The following is a 20,290-nucleotide window of genomic DNA, read 5'->3' as shown; positions in this document are numbered from 1 at the left end:
GTGGTAATCGATAAGACACGACTCATTCTTTTTAAATAATTGTGATGGGGAAAAATGTTTGGAGTTTGGATTGAAATTCTCAGACTTCGTAAGAGATGACCTTTTACCAAAAAATGAACGGTATGGACGAAACCAAATAAGACGGTGTCGTGCACCAAACTCGTCGAATAACATATAAGAACCATTTGATTAAATAAAACCAAATACGAGCTAATCTGTAGCCATGTACTTTCCTTCTCGTACAAACAGGAGGGTTAAAACCCTATTTGACGCTGAAATGGACAAACATTATATTTGAAATTTACCCACAAAAGTGGAAGTTCCAACCGGAAGCGAGAAACAGATTCTGGTTTACCATTGGATCAAAGTACCCGCGAAAATTACGTCACACAGAGTTTCGCGCCACAGCAATCTGCAGTCGTGTAGGCGGAAAGAGGTAAGACAAGTGTCTTTTGCTTCACTTTTATGCGATTAAGCACTCTGTAAATGTTAATTCGGATCGGGATCTCAGTCGACAAACTTCAAACTCCATACTTGCCATGAACGCCCTGCTATTGTTGTTTCCCTATTTTTTGTAACACCGAAGCTCGTTGTCGGCTTATTGTTTGCTCCGGGGCCCTCTATGTAATGGTGCAAATGTTGCAGACCGATATGAAGGCTTCCATCGAAACCCCCTAGTGCATCCTTCTGGGTTAATGTTTCATCAACTTTAATGAGTATAATCCTGGTCATTAAAATTCATGGTGAAATATATCAACAGTAAGATGTATTTATTTATTTATTTCAGTTATTTTGGATATCCAGAGGATCTTCGTTTATTTTTCTCATGTACATTTTTTTGGGGGGGATCTGTTTTTCCTAGAGAAGTTTGTTTAAGCTTTGAATCAGAAAACCTTTATTCGCCCCACAATGGGAAAATTTGCAGTCCACAGCAGCAATTTGAAAAAGGGTGGGGGGGTGAAAGGACAGAAAACAAGATATTCTAAGCATAGCAAAATAAAAATGTCAACTGTAAATGTGCAAAACCGTTTCATAAAAAACTGTACATATAAATATAAATATAGTATTTGTTTTCATTACAGACTTCTTCTCACAAATTTGCGAACCCCGTAGCTAGTGGCTTTGAACGTATCCTCCCCTTGATCACAATGAACAAAAATGTAGATAGAATTAATTACATTCATTATAACGTGCTGAAGGGCGGGCCCGGTAGTCCAGTGGTTAGCAGTTCAGAGGTCGTAAGTTCAAGACGGTCCGGCCTCCTTGTGTGGAGTTTGTTCTCCTTGGGTGTGGGTTTTCTCCCGGTCCACCGGTTTCCTCGCACATTCAAAACAAAACAAAAAACATGCATGGCAGGCTGATTGAACACCCAAAGACTGTCCCTTGCTGTGAGTGTGAGAGTGAATTGTTGTTTGGTCTGTGTGCCCTCTGATTGGCTGGCAACCAAGTCAGGGTTTCCCCTGCCTTGTGCCTGAACATTGGTAGGATAGGCTCCAGCACCGCGCGACCGTAATGAGGATGAAGCGGTCTGGAAAATGGATGGATGTATGATACAGACTTATATCAATGAAAATGTTCCTCCTTATTTAGATAAATTCTTGACAATGTCTTCTCCAATGTCAACCCCCGGTCGCAAAAGAGGCAGGAGCACCAACCCATCCACACGTATGTTGCACTTGTAATTAAACATATACAGTACGGGTGAAATTTCTGTATGGGCTGAAGGAGGAGTACTGGTAATTGTATTGTGTTATAACCTGCAGCCCGCAGCGATGGCCCAGCCTCATCCCCGGCATCTCAGCGGCGCAGAGCCCACGACTCCTCCGCAGGAGAACTGATGCCGATGCCCACCTCACCCGCCACAGATATGCTCAGTCCGGCAGCGCCGCAAGATGTTTCTCTGCTCTCCAGCCCTCGACCCTCAGGTGACTTGTACAACATACAGTGCCTTGTAAAAGTATTTACCTCCTGCCTGTTTTCTACATTCTTTGCATAATTATCTATATCAAGGTTCCAGTTGATCAGACTAATTTGACTATTGCTCAGAGAAAACACAAGGAAATACAAAACACAGTTTTGACATCACAATTTCATTTTGTCAGGCAAATAATTTTAAACACCACTGTATGTCCCTCTTTAATTTTACTTTATTTGAATGCTCCTGTGCCGATGACCATTTTGTATTTGGGAGCCTTTTACTGAGCATCTTCATTTTATTAAGTTAATCGAGTTGCTTGTTCTGTAGCCACAAGGGGACACACGCCAGTGTCTTATTGTGCTGGTCCCTAGCCCGGATAAATACAGAGGGTTGTGTCAGGAAGGGCTTCCCATGTAAAAGCTTGGCCAAAACAAACCTCTGACAATGGAAGATACTGATTCGCCGTGGCGAGCCCTGAAGGGAAAAGCCGAAAGGAAAAGAGTATGTACTTCTTTTTAATGTCGAGACATTTGTTTTAACTTCCTGAAAATCCTTTTCAACCAGTTCCCCCAACGACGTGGACATGAGCTCCCCTCTCATGTATGGGACTCCTCGGAGTAGTATCCGGGGTACCCCTGCCCGCCAGCGACCCGATCTGGGCTCTGCGAGAAAGGCCCCTCAAGTTGATCTTCAGTCTGAGCCTGTAAGTGCAACTTAAAGGACAACCGACGTCTCCGGACAGACAAGTTGTGTCCATAATTTGTAAAATGGCTTCAAATGACTTCTACTTCTACAATAAGCTGTATTTTACGTTTTAAGACTCATGCTGAATATTCCGGAAGTCTTGTTTTTGAGTTGGCGACGAGTCCGTATGTGACGTCACTGAAGGAACGCCCCTGATCGAAAAAAAAGGACACATTGTGGCAGTCCTTCTATCACGTCAATGCTTGTTTGGTCTGAAAACCTCGTGTTGCGCCAGAAGGGGCGTCCAAGCTCCATATAAGGAATTTATCAGCCTGTGGAAACGCAATACACTGTCATGTCTACAAGAGGTCGCCATTTTCTGTCTCTTTTCTGGGACGCTATATTGCAGTCCAGATGCCTCAAAATGACACGGAATAAATTCTTTAATCGATTGCAAACATGTATGCTTTCCTCTTCAGAACTATTTGAATCATATACATAACTGGATGTGTAACAAGAAAGCATATTATCCGAATCGGAAGCCATTGTTTGGATTCTCCAGCAATGCAAGACGTCTTGGCGTGACGTCACGAACTGGGGGCGGGACTTTCTGAAAATGCCCAATTCACAGCTCAATTTTTGGCAGATTTTGGACACTAAGTCATTTTTATTGGTGGTTTGCATTTGAATAAAAATACACTGCGTGTTTTGGGTATTTTAGATGCTATAAAACGGTTTTCTGATGTCAGTTAGGAAACAAAAAAGTGACGTCAGTTGTCCTTTAAAGGGCCATCCAGACACACATGCTCTTACAATGTTTTATTTTTTTATTATATTATTATTCTTGTTTGTTCCTAGCCGGCCGGTGAGGGCGCAGTTGCCTGCGATCCCAACATGGGTCAGAGGTTGGTCATCTGGGGAACTGATGTCAATGTGGGCACATGTAAAGAGAAGTTTCAGGTATGTGGTGTTTTGCCTTCATTTTTTTCCCCTTCCTCGAGTGACAATTACCCCGAGGTGGCATATTTTGGGACTTGACTCTGTAACATGTAGCCCTCATTTATACTAACTACGTTCAGGGAGCAGTCCAATTGGACCATAGGTATCAAACTTCAGTTGTTGATGGCCCCTCATGATTTCAATCTCGCCCTGCTCCAACACACCTGCAATATAACATCCCTCAAAAAGACTCGAGTTTGACACCTGTGGCTTCGGCCAACTAAACCTTGTAATGTATTTATTTACACCTTTAGTTTTGCCAGATTTGTTTTTGGGTGAGTTCATTTCCTTTTCATCTACAGTTAATCTATTTTAAAATGTTTTATTATTGTTGATTAGAATATCTATTGATGAGAATATCTATTAGGCACATTTCGTACACAAAGTAACTTTTTTTTGGATATGCAAAAAAACACCTGGACTCATACATTGTAAATAGCATAACCACCTTATGTCGAGTCAATACATATATATCAAATATGCTTTTTTATTCTGTATTTTTATACTTTGCACTATGTACGGTTCTTTTTCTGAAACATTTTTTTTTGTGCAGTTGTACATTTCAGTCTCTTGACGTTTTATCTTTTGACTCCCCCACCCCTTTCAATTTTGCTGCTGTAGATTGCAAATTTCCCCATTGTGGGACTATTAAAGACATTCATTCTGAGTCTGATACTTAAAAATAACAGAAGAATTTGACGAATTAGTAGAAAAAAATTCTAAAAACGACGATAAATATAATATATATATATATATATATATATATATATATATATATATATATATATATATATATATGTATATGTATATGTATCACAAGAACATGATTTTGGAAGATTTTATTTATATATGTATATATATCCCCAGTTTTTTTGAGGGCTTATCTCATTTGCGTGCAGCAAAATGCTGACACCTTATTTGAACTGTTGTTTATTGGGAAAGTGGGGACATTGGTTGATCTGGCAGTGTATCATCTGCAGAACCACAATAGCCCACAATGGTTGTGACCCAAGGATAGCGCATATTGACTGAATAAAAGGTGCCTTAAGACCATCCCTTGAGGGACTCCGTGGTAGCACTCTGTCCTTAAGGGGAAAACGCTCTATCGGGTTATTTTTAGCTGGGGGAGGGAAGTCTGATGAAGGCTTTGAATAAGATTTGGGTTCGGCCAAATGTCGTCATCTTCTGCTTTGCCTTCAGAGGTTCCTCCAAAGGTTTGTTGACCCCAATTCCAATGAGGACGAAAACGCCGGCCTGGACCTCAATGAGCCTATCTACATGCAGAAACTGGAGGAGGTAAAAACTTGCACTCCTCTTTATTTTTATGGTTCGAAAGTATGGCTCTCAGATGTATTTATTTCTTTTGCCTGTTCCGTCTTCAGATCAGCGTAGTTGGTGACCCCGTGCTCAACGTCAATTGCGGTCATGTGCAAGCTTTCGACACGGAACTTTACAGGCAGCTCATCAGCTACCCACAGGTTTGGCTCCTCTGCTGTCTGTTTAGCAAGTGTTTTGACAATAAAGTTGCACTTCATTTGGGTCGTTTGCTTGGAAAGATCACAAGAAAGCTTTGTACAACACTACGGCTATTTATGAGGGGACAAAATATTCACGTGAAATGTGAATTCCGGTCGTGATTTCTCCGTTTTTGCCAGGAAGTCATTCCCACCTTTGACATGGCCGTCAACGAGCTCTTCTTTGAGCGTTTCCCAGATTCCAGCCTGGAATATCAGATCCAGGTGCGTCCCTACAGTGCCGTAAAGACCCGTAACATGAGGAGCCTGAACCCAGAAGGTGAGTGGGACCTGCAGGGTGCCTCGGTTCTGACGCATGTAACACGCCGCACATTTGGAATGGAATCGGTGAGGTTAATGGCGCCTTCTGTTGCGGTGCTGCAGATATCGACCAGCTGATCACCATCGGCGGAATGGTGATCCGCACCTCACAGCTCATTCCAGAAATGCAGGAGGGATTCTTCCAGTGCCAGGTGTGTGCCTTCAGCACGCGCGTGGAGGTGGACCGCGGGCGCATCGCCGAGCCGGCTGTGTGCCGCCACTGCAACACCACCCACAGCCTGGCGCTAATCCACAACCGCTCGGTCTTCTCCGACAAGCAGATGGTTAGTTGCCGAGCGCTGGGGCGGATCTGTTTACATCGGGCGAGGTCACGGCATCTGTCACTTTTGTTTGAAAACAGATCAAAATTCAAGAGTCGCCCGAAGACATGCCAGCAGGCCAGACTCCGCACACCACAGTTGTGTACGCTCACAACGACCTGGTGGACAAAGTGCAGCCCGGAGACAGAGTCAACATAACCGGTGAGATGTCACGCCACAGTATGAGGCCTCATTTCCACTCAATAGTGATCATCTGCAATGGGTGAATTTGATTGACGTATATTATCTTCTATCAGAGATGGATTATTCTGAAATTCTAAAGAAAAAAAAAGCACCCGTTTAGTAAAAGGCGGTTTAGTGAAGGATTTTGCTGTTATGAAAATCGCTTCTTTTACTCCCCTTTCAAACCATCTATGTTCTTTCCCTAAGATTTTAACCTCATTGTCGTCAAATGAGTGGTTGCTAGCTTTTAGGTGCAAATGTACTGCCGATTGAGGCCCACTAGTATTATCCCTGCGATGTTGATAGTCTTTTTTTGAGAATTTGTTTAGTCTCCCCAATGTGTTGCTCTTTACAATTTTCATTCTTACAATGTATGGAATAAACTACATTACTTTGTTTTTCATCAAACTTTTTTTTAAACCGATAAACACTTTAAGGCAAAAATGAGTGCATCCAAAAGATAGGCTACCAAATGAAAAACAAAGTAATGTACATCTGCAATGTAATACATGTAGGTGTAGGTATAGGTGTGTTTGTGTGTATGTGTGTGTGTATATACATATGTGTGTGTCCGTATATATATGTGTGTGTGTGTGTGTGTGTGTGTGTGTGTGTGTGCGTGTGTGTGTGTGTGTGTGTGTGTATATATATATATATATATATATATATATATATATGTATGTATGTATGTATGTATGTGTGTGTGTGTGTGTATGTGTGTGTGTGTGTGTGTGTGTGTGTGTGTGTGTGTGTGTGTGTGTATATATATATATATATATATATATATATGTGTGTATACATGCGTGTGCATGTACCCCCTCACTTTTTTTTCCTGACTTTTTTTGTCACACTCATCTCTGCTAATATGACCAAAGCAATCGCTAACGCCACTTTGTTGTCACAGGAATCTACCGGGCGGTGCCCATGCGCGTCAACCCCATACAGAGCAACGTCAAGGCCGTGTACAAGACGCACATTGACGCCATCCACTTTCGCAAGACGGATGAGAAGCGTCTGCACGGCCTTGATGACGAGGCCGAGCAAAAGCTGTTCACAGAGGACCGCGTACAGGCCCTGAAGGAGCTTTCGGCCAAGCCTGACGTCTACGAGCGGCTCGCTTCCGCTCTGGCGCCCAGCATTTACGAGCATGAGGACATCAAAAAGGTATTTCAGAGGACTGTAAATTTACAGTAAATACTCTTGTCCTCTTACTAACATCCCTTATATCACCTTCAAAGCTGCAGGCAGGCACATTTCTCCATCAGTGTTATGTGAGGAGGCGTGCTTGCATCCCAAACGGATGACAAAAGCAACATTTTAAATGATAAAAGGTGCTTCTTTTATTGAGCCAATGTACGAAAAGAATATATTTGAATGTTCGAATCCAATTGAAATATCCTTTCCTCAACCAACAAGGCATTGCAGCAACCAAAAAATAACTGCATAGATTTGAACCGCTTTTCAGCGTACCCCATTTCCTCTTCCTCGTACATTATTGTACTTGCACAGGCATGGCGCAGTCCTGAGCACATCGTCTGAAATCATGTGTGGTAAACAGAACCAAATCTCGCTGTCTGTGAAAGCTGAAATTGGCCCAGCCCAGATTGAGAAAGTCACTCATTTTGATAATCATACGCAATGGCAACAAAATTATTGAAAATTTCCTGGCCAAAATACAGTGAGACCTCAGCTCATGAACTTAATTGGTACCCAGAAAGTCATCTGCCAAACATTTATTTCCCATAAGAAACAATTAAAAATGAAAATAATCTGTTCGCAGGTTCCCATAAAACATAATTTCCTACTAAATAAGCCTTAGAACTACAAAAAATACACCTTATTTTATGTATAAAAATGTGCTTTTGTATTGTAATTAAAGACATAAACTGTACTATATAATAAAGTTGTTTTATTTACCTTCGTGATGGTCATTAATGTAATTGCCTCTTGATGATATGCGAGTGGCGTTGCCGGGCTTTCTCAGCGATAATACCGTCACGCACACGGTCCCCTGCTCGCTGCTTTTCGTGAATCCAAATCAACAGACGTTTTTCAACCTCTTCTATTCCCTGAGACCGTTGCTTAGACAACACAGAAACACCCTTAGTCACACGTAGCAATGGTCGACTTAGCGTACTGGTACTGGGACGCTAAGTCACACAAACGCACACCTCGTTTGTGTTTTTCAATGATCTCCTTCTGCTCGACCATAATTTTCTTTTGTGTCCTCTTCGGCTTAACACTTGCCTGTGGTGGGGTCTTTTCGGTCCCATAATTGCAAAAGTACTCCACTCGAGAGCAAACCACGTCTGCACTCAAAGGGGGTGTGAAAAACTACTCCGCCAGCCACCATGGCACTGTCCATCGATGAAAAGGTTTCCTCCTCTCCCAGCAAATTGGCGTTTTCATGTTTATTATGTTTAAGTCATTAGTGCCTTGCACGCTGGGTCCAAGAGGACAGTAATTTCATCTGTGCTGTATGTCATGCATATTAGCATATTTGACAATAAAGCTGACTGACATTGACTTTGATATGGAACATTTCATTTGCTGACTGAATGTTTTCAGAGGTGAAATGTCTTTTTTTCTTGGATTGGATTGAATTTGCCTTTATTAGTCTAGCAGTGGAGAAATTTACATTTCACAGGAGCAAAGTTATGAAAGGAGGAGGAAAGGAAAGAAAGAAGTAGAAAAAACAAAATACAGGAGCTGCTGCAAAGGCAGCCATTCCTGCTGCACCATTTTAAGTCAAAACAACAACAAAAATAAATAACAAATAATGTAACACAACACAAAAGACAGTCATTCAATCTTAAAACACTTTCTTCTCCGTCTTTGTTGTATGAAGCAGTTCTAGATGAAAAAGGAGAGGTCAAACCATATCACTGCATACATGTAATTGACATGTTTATACTGTATTGAATGATCATGTTTGTAAATCTATCATACTTGCGTTGTACATCGTGGTGGGCGGCCATTTTTTTTACACCTTTATTTTTATTTCTCCTTCCAGGGCATTCTTCTGCAGCTCTTCGGTGGCTCTCGCAAGGACTTCAGCCAGACGGGCCGCGGCAACTTCCGCGCTGAGATCAACATCCTGCTGTGCGGGGACCCGGGCACCAGCAAGTCTCAGCTGCTGCAGTACGTGTACAACCTGGTGCCTCGTGGGCAGTACACGTCCGGGAAGGGCTCCAGTGCCGTGGGCCTTACCGCTTACGTGATGAAAGACCCTGAGACGCGTCAGCTGGTGCTGCAGACTGGCGCGTTGGTGCTGAGCGACAACGGCATCTGCTGCATCGACGAGTTTGACAAGATGAGCGACAGCACGCGCTCCGTGCTCCACGAGGTCATGGAGCAGCAGACGCTTTCCATCGCCAAGGTACGCCCACCTCGATGCCGTATGAGTCACGGGTGTAGAAACCTCCTTTCCGAGGATCACGCGTTTCTCTTTTTTTGGGGCACAGGCGGGAATAATTTGCCAGCTGAATGCCCGCACTGCCGTCTTAGCTGCCGCTAATCCTGTAGAGTCGCAGTGGAACCCCAAAAAGACCACCATCGAGAACATTCAGCTGCCCCACACGCTGCTTTCCAGGTTGGTATTGCTTGCCACAATGCTAACAAGCGCCATCATATCGACATCAAATTCCTATATATATATATATATACACACACACACACACATACATACTGCTCTTTTTGGACACCTGCTCCGAATGACCGTCCCACCTCGACCAGTGAAAGTTAAAAACAAGAAAAATAAAAAACAACAACAAAAAAAGATGACCAAAATATGTAAATGCACCTGAAAATCACTGACCTTTTTTCCTGCCAGATTTGACTTGATTTTCCTGATGCTGGACCCTCAGGATGAGGCCTACGACCGTCGGCTAGCCCACCACTTGGTGTCACTCTACTACCAGAGTGAGGAGCAGATGGAAGAGGAGTACCTGGACATGGCAGTGCTTAAGGACTACATCGCGTATGCCCGCACGTACATCGCCCCGCGACTTAACAAAGAAGCCAGCCAGGCACTCATTGAGGTACAAGAGTCCCGCCATTTTGTTGTGCCCAGCATTCTGCTCGCAATGCTGTTTCCGGACCAATCACAACTCACCCGTTATCTGAGTTCGGTCAATAATGTCTGCGATTTGAGCCGTGATTGGTTGATACATGAGCCGTAAAGCTCTGGGCAACTGTAATGTCATTTTTAGAAAGCAAGTGACAAAATGGCCTCACCCTGCGATGCATCAAAATGGGTGGATATTGCTTCTTAATTTATTCTATGCAAACACATTATTAATCACAATGTCGTTTACATTTGTGAGCCTGGATGGAGATATAATTGTCAAGACAATTTATGACTTCCCCTTTATGGTAAAATCAATTGTCGTACGGTGTTTCTCAGGCCTATGTGGACATGAGGAAGATAGGCAGTGGCAGGGGAATGGTGTCAGCTTACCCCCGACAGCTGGAGTCTCTGATCCGCTTGGCAGAGGCTCACGCCAAGGTGCGCTTCTCTGAGAAGGTGGAGACCATTGACGTGGAGGAGGCCAAGAGGCTGCACAGGGAGGCCCTCAAGCAATCGGCCACCGACCCGAGGACGGGATTTGTGGACATCTCCATCCTCACTACTGGTAGGCAGTGACAACACTTTTGAACTACAGTAAAGTCTCGTTATATCGATATCGGATATATCGATAGTCCCGGTTATATCGATACTATTTCTATGCACGCACGGAGAAAATTACATGCAAACAGGGTCGGATATATCGATAGTCCCGGTTATATCGATATTTTTTCGGACTCCCTTGAATATCGATATAACGAGACTTTACTGTATTCCGTTGTTAGCTTTCATGCTAATTGAGGAGGCATTTGGGATGAACATTTCTCTAGTGCAGGGGTCGGAAACCTTTTTGACTAAGAGAACCATAAAAGTAAAATATTTTGAAATGTTTTTCAGTGAGATGCACGCACACAAACATGCACAATTTCAACAATATGTCAGAATATATTATTTAAAATAACTTTGTGATAATTACTCACCATTAATATGAATACACTCTGACGAAGGCGGAAGTAGACGCCGAAACATGTCAGGTATTTGAACACCTACACTGTGTGTAAGTAAAGAATCTGCTTTAAATTAATATGAATAGTTTTCCGTTCCTCGTGATTGTTGAAAAAAAATCCAGCCAACCATCGGAATGAAAGTCAACTTGCCAAGTCCATAGGCGAAGTTACTGCTAGCTCGACTGCACACCACTCATTAGCTTGCACGCTTGCTTTCTGCTCTCTGTCACAGAAGTATATTAATGCTAACGTTAGCGTGGGGTTGTCAAAGTGCCACTGATATTCAACTGTTTCATTCATGGGATTGTTTCATTGCAAATTAGAATCTCGGCAGAATTCTTTTTCTCTTCACAGTTTTTTTACTCGTCGGGCTTATTTAAAAGGGGGCGGTTACCTGTTACGAAATCAACGGCCGTAGGTCATTCAATCAAAATTGCACTTTTCGCCCACTGTCGCCCAAACAGGAAATGAACAGCGAAAAGCGGGAACATGCATTTAGTTTTATCGGCGAGCCAGATGTAATCATCAAAAGAGCCATATATGGCTTGCGAGCCATATGTTCCCGACACCTGCTCTTGTGCTTCATTTTTCAGTGTTAATTCTAATTGTGAACGCTTGTCAAAATCACTGTCATACGATAAAACATTCTCTTTCTCAACAATTGCAAAAAGCAGATGCAAGCTGACCAATCGTGATCTTGCGCAACAAGCTCTCATTGCTCCTGCAGCGAATCTCTACTTGGGTGCTTCCGACTAAAACAACTCAAACATGTGGAGTAAATCAAAATGATTAGTTCAGAAAATTGTGGTCGATATCTGCTACTGCTGAGAAGCTCATCGAGCCAGAGAACAAAAATTAGCAAGTTGAAGCATAACTGTATTTTTTATAAGAAGCAGTCATTGAATAAAATATCTAAATGTTCTGTTCAGATTAAATCTTGAGTGTTGGTTTTAACTATTTCAAAATGAATAAAAGCAAGTGGAAAACGTGTATACAAGTTTCAATCGAATTAATTAAAAAATGATATCCTAAATTAAATTTATTGACATAGTTGGTCAATATTGCAGGTATGCATCTGGGCCGCATCCTTAATAATAATAATAATAATACATTTCATTTATAAGCGCCTTTCTAAGCGTCACTTTGCAGTCACAGGATATGTTTTTCTGTGTCATACGCGCCAGCGTACACTCAACCCGGATGTAACTCAAATAGAATAGTAAGACAAATAGATAGAAAGCTAGCTAGCAAGCCAATACATAGCTTGCTCTTGCGCCATTTACGCATTTTGACAGCCGCTGGAGCAACTTTGTAACTCCACTGCGCCAGCACCAGCGCACGTCTATTACGATTGGCGCATATTGCTACATAATCCGCGCCACGTATGACGTACTTCTGTTAAAATAGCTAAAGAAACAAATTTAGTTAAACATCAATTGAAAACTATTTGTTTTCCTTCAGAGGTTTTAACTTTCGTCGTGATCCGCCGGAAACTGCCGAAAGAGATAAGCAAATATTCATTTACCCATGGTGCATTGCAGTATTTACATCGAACCACATCGACATAGTTGGTTGCAATATGGAGCGAGAGAACAGGAGTAAAACTGTAAAATACCTTAAAAACAAGCAGCAAACATATTTTTTTCAGAAACAACGGAGGCTAGTGACAATTCGCTGAAGCACACTGCCGTTAATGATTCGAATTTAGAGGCTAATGGGAGTGACTTCAGAGCTGGCGCAGCACGTTAGTAATTTTAAAAGCAAAGACATTTGTGAAAGTAGACACTAGTCAGAAATATTGTGCTAAGTCTGTTCTCTCTCTTTTCTGTAATACTGTCGAATATCAAAATAGTACGGGATTGTGTAGTAACTAAAGAAAATGGAAAGTTTGCTTATTGTATGCATTAATAAATTATTTGACTTGAATTAAAATTGTTTATATATTAGAAAAAAATGTTACAAAATTTTAGCCAAATGTTTTTTTTATTTGCAATTTAGAAATATCATGCTCCAATGAATGTATTTTGGTTTCAATCTCGTTAAATCAATTGTAGAATTTGGCCCCGTTCTCAGACACAAGGGGGCCAACTGGCCTCCTTTTTAAATTGCCCAGATGCATCCCTGATATTGGCTCTGACTGAGTGCTGTCAATGAAATTTGAGGGGAAAAAAACTGGAGGCAGAAGCCTACTGAAAATAAAACTAATGGTACAAAAGCATTGAGTCATGATGTCCAAATTTAATGGGAACAATAGCATCTTAAAAGTGTCACAATTTAACAAAAACACACAGTAAACACACACACACACACACACACACACACAATTCAGATTTTTCTATAGCTATCTTCTATGCTAACATTTATGAATTAAGGGTTAGCTTTGGCAACAGATGATTTTTTTCTGAAACTTGAAAGCTGTAAATTACAATGTATCGTAAAATCCATATTGCGGAAGCTTTTAAGAGTCAAACAAAATGTAAAAATGAAAATCTCGCAGAAACCTTCTCTGTGAGAAATTGTTGTTTTTGTTTCCAGTGACTAAAATATAATCAAAATAAGATTTGCTGTTGGACAGTCTTTTTGGTCAATGCCCGGTCCATGGGAACAAAAAGCAGGAATTTAATCTCACAGAATATTCCACTCATTTCTTTGCTGAAGGAAAAAGTTGATTACCAGCTCTGAGCTTCCCATCCAGTGAATGGAAATAAAGTTGACACTGGATGTTCCAGTGTTCCTAATAGTGATTTTCCGCTATCAGGTATGAGTGCCACAGCCCGTAAACGTAAGGAGGAGGTGGCAATGGCCCTCAAGAAGCTGATCCAAGCCAAGGGGAAGTTGCACGCCATCAAGTACCAGCAGCTGCTCGATGACCTCCGAGGCCAGTCGGAAACTGTAAATACATATATATTTTTATTTCTCTATCCATCCGTCAATCAATCCTTTTTTTAATGGTTAGTTAAATCTCCAGGATATGACCTACCGGTATGTTGTTTTACTTCCTCCCAGGCCGTGACCAGGGAGTTATTCGATGAGGCGTTGCGGGCCCTTGCGGACGAGGATTATCTGACGGTCACCGGAAAGACTGTACGACTCCTCGCCTGAAATGCCACCTAACTCTATGTACACTTTGATTTGACATGTTTTCTTTTTGTGCTGTAAAAAAAAAAGATACTCATAAGATTTGTTTTACGGAAACATGCTTTTCGGGATTCAAGATTTGGTGTAAGTTCACTTTTTTGACACTTTGTTTAGAGAAAAAAAACAGCTAGTGCCTGGTTATTAATGATTGCACTACAATTTACAAGCATTTACTGTCGTATTTGTGTGTATTTGTGCTCTGGTTTGTTTGTATTAAAGCAGACAAAAGCTGATCACTGTGATATTTTTGTGGAAAGATCAATTAGCTACAGGTCAAATTCTGACTGTCTATGGGATGTTGTGACTGAATGCTGCAAAAATATTTGTTGGACTGGAAAAATGTAGTTTGATGATGTGAAGGTTTATTTCATGGTAGTGACAAAAATTATTTTAAAAATCGGAGTCCGAACGCCGGTACGACGCGTGAGTGCGTACGCACGCGAGGGTGGGATGCTGAGCGGCGTACGGGTGTAGATCGCTCTCTTCGTGACCAACTGTGTCACGTTCCGATGTCGACAGTGGCAGCTGACGAGTCGGAACGTTAATTGTTGGGGAGGATCGCTAAGCAGGTGACAGAGACGTTGGTGGTGGCATATGATTTATTAACAAAAGGCGCGGGTCCGAGATAACGCGGACCCGGAAAAAACTGGCTGAACAAAAAGTGACAAAACTAAGCACCGCGAGTGGGTGAGCGGGGCAATCCGTCCAATCTTACTCGCTCGGGGAAATATAGGTGTACGTAGGTGTTTAATATAGGTGTACGAAGTGTTTTAGCCCCTAATCATGCCTCCAAAGAAAGTCAGTGCAAGTAGCAAAGCTGCTACAAGTGAAAGCCTGGGTTACATTTATGTTTGTTATTTGTGTCTTTGCCATTTTGCTTAACATTTTCTGAGATATACATTGCTCTTTGTGTGTTGGTCGGATTATTCCCATTTTAATGGTTTCCTATGGGAATTTTTTTGAGATACACACTTTTAGCCTTACACACTCTGTCTGGGAACCAATTAAGTTCGTAAGTTGAGGTCTCATTGTACTTGTAATGGGAAAAATGATTTTGGTGTTTGAACAAATCGCTTTTCGAACAGGGTTCTGGAACGGATTGTGGTCGAGAACCGTGGTTCCACTGTCATGGTTAACCTCCATCAAGGCGGGATTGGAGGGGGAAGAGGGCGTGTCGCCGGTGGTCCTTGCTTGCTCACCGTGCAGTGACGTCACACTTATCTGCGTAACTTGACTCGGTTGAAGAAGATGGCGGCCTCCTCAGGTCTGTGTGCCAAACAAACGAAGATATAGCCACCATACACATCGAAATATTGCGCGCGAGCACGAGCGGGCTGCCACGCTTTTCTTTCGCCCTGCCGGTCGTGAGATGCGTGATAAAAAAAAAATGCATTGGTGAAAAGCGTCATGTAACGCGTGTAGCTCGTGGGGCTAGCCGGGGCGTTGTGCTTAGACGCGTGCGTCTCGCTAAGAAAACGGACAAATGTGCAAGGGCATGACGTTGTCTGAACTCGTCATTTGCTTTTTACATACTCAATACCAAATGCCAAATATTAACGGATCGATGCGAACATGTGACCGAGCGACGTCCGTGAACTGACTGTCGTCTGGATGCTAATAAGTGGGGTTAGCTCAGATGCAATAATAAAGCGTGTGTGTGGCTCTTGATTAACTGCAATAACGTGTTGCCTGTGTTCACAATCGACTCCACGTTCTTCCGCTGTTGGCGTACCCCGCAATCTGTGCGACATTTTTTATCAATGTCAGGTGACGCTCGCTGCATATACACGTACTGTACTAGCATTTCCATTGACAACGCTTTCCTTTTGCTTTATTACACGTCGCCACGACTTTTGAGATGCTACACTGCATTTTTGTAGTTTTGAATGATTGTGGACAAACTTAGCCATCTGACATTGCTATGCTTTTTTTTCAGCAAATAGCAATTTAGCGAGGATGAGAGGTTGCCTCGAAGTTGCTTTGTAATCATTTTTAAACGACGTCTTTTAAAATACACAATGGTAAAGAACGTTTGCGTTTTATTCTGTGCAAGGAAGAATAAAAGCTTCCTCGTAAAGCAACTTTTTGTTTAGCATTGCCAGGTGTTATGTTTCATATGGGTTAATAACATGGGGTGAAAATAGCTATGGAGTACGCCCAAAATATAACTGAGCTCGTTAATGCTGTGGTCGCTATAGCGACCTTGTGATAATGCAGTTGGAAAGTCATGACCTCTTTGTGCCGTAAATATACAACAAATCAACGTAAAACCACCGCTAGGTTTGCGTAAATGATACCGGTACCAAACTGTAACTGCTTTTCAGATTTTTCAGATTTTGCTCTTTTCAGTTATTTGCTGAAAAACTCCAGCCTACCATGTCGTTTTCTACCACTTATCCGGGATATGATCGCAGTGGCAGCATCTTTAGCAGGGAAGCACACTTCCTTCTCCATAGCCACATATTCCAACTCTTTTAGGAAATGATTCTAAGGCATTCCCAGGACAGATGGGAAACATAACCTCCAGCTGGTGGGACACACCCAAAACACCTCACCAGGGAGTTGTGCAGGTGGCATCCTAATCAGATGCCGAAATGGCCTCACTTGGCTCCTGCTAACGTGGAGAAGTCGCGTCTGGACTCTCCGTCCACTCCAGATCACTGAGCTTCCTTCCATTTCACAAAGGAAAAGCCTGGACATCCTTTGAAGGAAACACTTTTTGAGCACTTGTATCCGGAATCTTGCTCAAAAACACCTTGACAAGGTTGAATTGGCCAGGAATTGAACCCCCAACATCTGGGTTGGGAGATGACCAATCTTACCACTGATCTTTTGCCACTCCCACGCAGTTCCTGTATTCAACATTTGGTCCAGGAGTATGGGAAACAGTGTCCCATTTGTATGAGGCAGGGATAGCTACCTCAAAACAACACATTGAAAAAGTACAATTACGTATTTCGATCAAGGTGTTCTTCAGATTACTGTACATATATTTGTGCTCAACAATGTCACATGGTGGCGCCCAGGCCACTCCTAACAAGGGAAGTAATACAAAATGGGTGTTAATGTACTGTACGTATTTTGATATGTAACATCATTTCTGAGAGATGTTTTTATTCATGTTGGGAACCCTTTTAAAGCAGTTGGAATCTGTTTAAAATCGTCTGGGATGGGGTATAAGAGCAAAGATGTGTCTAACATTTTACAGAGGTGTTGCATGTTGCAAACATTTTTGCTGATTTAAAAGTAAAAGTTTGTGTTTGTTTCTAATCAAATACTGTACATTGTTGGTTGTTGCAGGAGTCATTAAGGTCCCACGCAATTTCCGCTTGTTGGAGGAACTTGAGGAGGGCCAGAAAGGTGAAGGTGATGGCACAGTGAGCTGGGGCTTGGAAAATGACGATGACATGACTCTCTCGCAGTGGACCGCTATGATCATTGGGCCAGCCAGAGTAAGGAGGCGCTTCTCCTTGGGAGCCAACGGCATCCACTTGATAGAGTATTGCGTTTCATTGTTAACATCCCTGCTATATCGACAACATTTTGAAAGCCCTTTTATAAGGTTTTTATAATACGCTTCCTGAAATCTCCCGAGATGGGGTCACAGTTGCCAATGCATTTTTCAGCCATTTATTGAGCAGTGTGAAAACATTAAAATGCGGAAACACAATCAGCCCAGTTCAAGCTGTGCGCCGAAAATGTGAAAGACAAAAGTGAAAACTAAATATCCAGCAATTATGTTGACAAAATGAATGTCAAACTGCATAAGCAATAAAATGAAATAATATGCTGTCCAAAAATGGTTCATATAACAAATTAGCTCAAATCGCAAAACAACAAGAATAGCCAGAAAAATGAACAAAACACACTACTGTAAATCACACCAATACTGTACTTTTTTTTCCATCACGGGGAAAATAGTCTATTTTGGATTGTTTCGTTGCATTAGTTCTTTGGCTTATGAGAATGTTTGCCTGCGTATCATTCAGTTATGTTGCTAGTTGTAACTGTATTATTGTTGTATTCTTGTTCATACAGAAGGATTTTTGTTGCCATTTCCTTTGCTTTCCGTGCGTTTCACTACTCCTCCACAGTCATCACAGTTCTTTGTTTTGATGCCATAACCTAAAGGACATAAGTGAAGAAAGTTCAAATCTTTCGCGATTACAGTAAAACGCATGTCAGTAAAAAGTCATTTACATGTCGTCGTTTTGGGTCTGACGATAGAAAATGGCAACGCTAACACATTTTTGTTCTGTCCTGTCTTGCGTTGATTCGAGAGGCGCTGCATGAATTTAAGTTACTGCGAGCTTCTCTTCCATCTGCTTCTGGGTTATGTATACCCGAACCTCCGCCCATGTAAATTCCAATATAATAGAATAACATTGTCAACTTTTTAATGCTTATGTTTTTATTCCGGGCCATGTGTGTGTTGAGAGGGTTGCAACGTTCACAGAAATCTATCATGTGACTAAAATGATCTGCATTTTTTTGGCCAAACGAAACTGTAGTTTTGACTAAAACTCACACTGTCTACTAGTTTCACCCTGCCCCTAAAAAAACAACCACACCAATGCACCTACAGTGAATATTCCCACCAAAAGGAAGAAAGACTATATGAAAAATACTTGTAAATAAAGTGACTTTATGATTGAAAGTGACTTTACTTGGTCTGGAATGATGCAAGGGTTCACTTTGACGCTCCTGTCTTTTCAGACCAATTACGAGAACAGAATATACAGCCTGAAAGTGGAATGCGGACCCAGGTACCCAGAAACGGCTCCGGTTGTTAGATTTGTCACAAAAATCACCATGAACGGAATAAATAATTCCAATGGGACGGTAAGCGAGCTCCTCTCCTACTTCCTTGAGCTGCATCTGTTCAAAGGTGTCCACTGTCAACTACTTCTGTGTGTCCCGCCCGCAGGTGGACTCGCGTAGCATACCAGTATTGGCCAAATGGCAGAATTCTTATAACATAAAAATTATACTTCAAGAATTAAGACGTCTGATGATGTCCAAAGAAAATATGAAGCTTCCACAGCCACCAGAAGGACAAAGCTACAGTACTTAATCTCCATGGATTGTTTTGACGCCTCTGTCTTAAAAAGCCTCTTTATAAATATCACTTTCAACAGAAAACAAGAAGAAAACAAAAGAGAGAAACATTGCACATCAACAGTATTGACCATTCAAGAGAAGGATTGGACTCTGGCATTATGGTAAAAAAAAGGAGGTCTCTGCAGTTCAGCACAAGAGATGCCAAGAAGAGCAGTTAATGAAGTGACTATTATGTTGAAGCTGTACCGGCGAGAGTGCTACTTTTTTCGCTTTCCCAATGACTGAAAACAGATGACGTTGTGTATGCACCACAGCCCAACGAGAAGACAATTTTGTCCTTGTTTTTCCACATTCTACATGCAGGTGGCTACTTACAGAACTGTGACTGTAGTGTCCAAGTAATGTCATGAGGTGAGAGATTTTTTTAAAAATAAATATATGAATATATAATGTATTTGACACAATACCAGTGTTTCTGTTCTTGCGGTTTTTCTCTCTGACATGTAACGGATGATGAAGCCAGTTCTGTTCTGGAAAACAAAAACAACAACTTGCATTTAACTTTAAGTGAAAATGGCAGGTGTCTGAACTTCCTGAAATTAAAATTACTGCGAAAAACCAACACCATCCTGAATGCTTTTTAACATGTTCTGTTTTATTGTTAGTGGGGCAATTGGTTAGCACGGCTACCTCACAGCCCAGAAGCTCTGCATTCAAATTCAGCTCTGGGGAAACTGAGGCGTTTGTGTGTTCTCTCTGTATTCTTGTGGGCTTTCTACCCCCTACTTCTGCAGTAACATGCATTTTAAGTTGGGATAGACAGATACTGATGATGAAGTAGTCAAGGAGGCCGAGAAGCAATGTTTGAAGCCAATGTTTATTTTCAATAAAAGGGAAAAGATTGGCCCCAAAATAGAAAAACGTTAATTTGGTGATGTCGATCGAACCATTTTTCTGATTTGCAAGATGTTAGACTTTGTTTTTTTCATGTTAAGCAAGATACAACTTTTGTTTTGAATTTCTCACAAAAGGTTCCTAATGCGCGCGGCATGTCTTGAAATAATAATAATAATAATACA

The 20,290-nt window shown here is 41.8% G+C and overlaps 2 protein-coding genes across 2 annotated transcripts; both read left to right on the top strand.

Annotated features, from left to right (window-relative positions):
• The first annotated feature begins 389 nt into the window (after positions 1–389).
• Positions 390–14,382, top strand: mcm4 (minichromosome maintenance complex component 4). Its single transcript, XM_089008142.1, has 17 exons — positions 390–436; positions 1,591–1,665; positions 1,764–1,932; positions 2,483–2,621; positions 3,461–3,562; positions 4,802–4,897; positions 4,984–5,079; positions 5,257–5,395; positions 5,500–5,720; positions 5,798–5,918; positions 6,844–7,103; positions 8,953–9,318; positions 9,404–9,531; positions 9,772–9,979; positions 10,345–10,573; positions 13,771–13,904; positions 14,019–14,382. The coding sequence occupies exons 2-17, from the start codon at positions 1,605–1,607 to the stop codon at positions 14,112–14,114; spliced, it is 2,565 nt and encodes an 854-aa protein (XP_088864268.1). The 5' UTR covers positions 390–436; positions 1,591–1,604; the 3' UTR covers positions 14,115–14,382.
• Positions 14,383–15,298: 916 nt separating this feature from the next.
• Positions 15,299–19,838, top strand: ube2v2 (ubiquitin-conjugating enzyme E2 variant 2). The gene is made up of 4 exons (XM_089008841.1): positions 15,299–15,414; positions 17,451–17,602; positions 18,867–18,992; positions 19,078–19,838. The coding sequence occupies exons 1-4, from the start codon at positions 15,399–15,401 to the stop codon at positions 19,222–19,224; spliced, it is 441 nt and encodes a 146-aa protein (XP_088864967.1). The 5' UTR covers positions 15,299–15,398; the 3' UTR covers positions 19,225–19,838.
• The last annotated feature ends 452 nt before the right edge of the window (positions 19,839–20,290 follow it).

This window comes from Hippocampus bargibanti, linkage group LG11, assembly GCF_051943395.1.
Source record: "Hippocampus bargibanti isolate YZ-2025 linkage group LG11, ASM5194339v1, whole genome shotgun sequence".
Classification (NCBI taxonomy): Eukaryota; Metazoa; Chordata; class Actinopteri; order Syngnathiformes; family Syngnathidae; genus Hippocampus; species Hippocampus bargibanti.
The sequence above is the reverse complement of the archived record's forward strand: the minus strand, read 5'-3'. Positions and strand labels throughout refer to the sequence as shown.

Bases quoted from the DNA above. Each gene is read 5' to 3' on its own strand.
- mcm4 (XM_089008142.1), top strand. From the start codon at position 1,605: ATGTCTTCTCCAATGTCAACCCCCGGTCGCAAAAGAGGCAGGAGCACC. The intron at 2,622-3,460 runs GTAAGTGCAACT...GTTTGTTCCTAG, and splicing joins TTGATCTTCAGTCTGAGCCT to CCGGCCGGTGAGGGCGCAGT. The intron at 7,104-8,952 runs GTATTTCAGAGG...TTCTCCTTCCAG, and splicing joins AGCATGAGGACATCAAAAAG to GGCATTCTTCTGCAGCTCTT.
- ube2v2 (XM_089008841.1), top strand. The intron at 17,603-18,866 runs GTAAGGAGGCGC...CTGTCTTTTCAG, and splicing joins TGATCATTGGGCCAGCCAGA to ACCAATTACGAGAACAGAAT. The intron at 18,993-19,077 runs GTAAGCGAGCTC...TCCCGCCCGCAG, and splicing joins TAAATAATTCCAATGGGACG to GTGGACTCGCGTAGCATACC.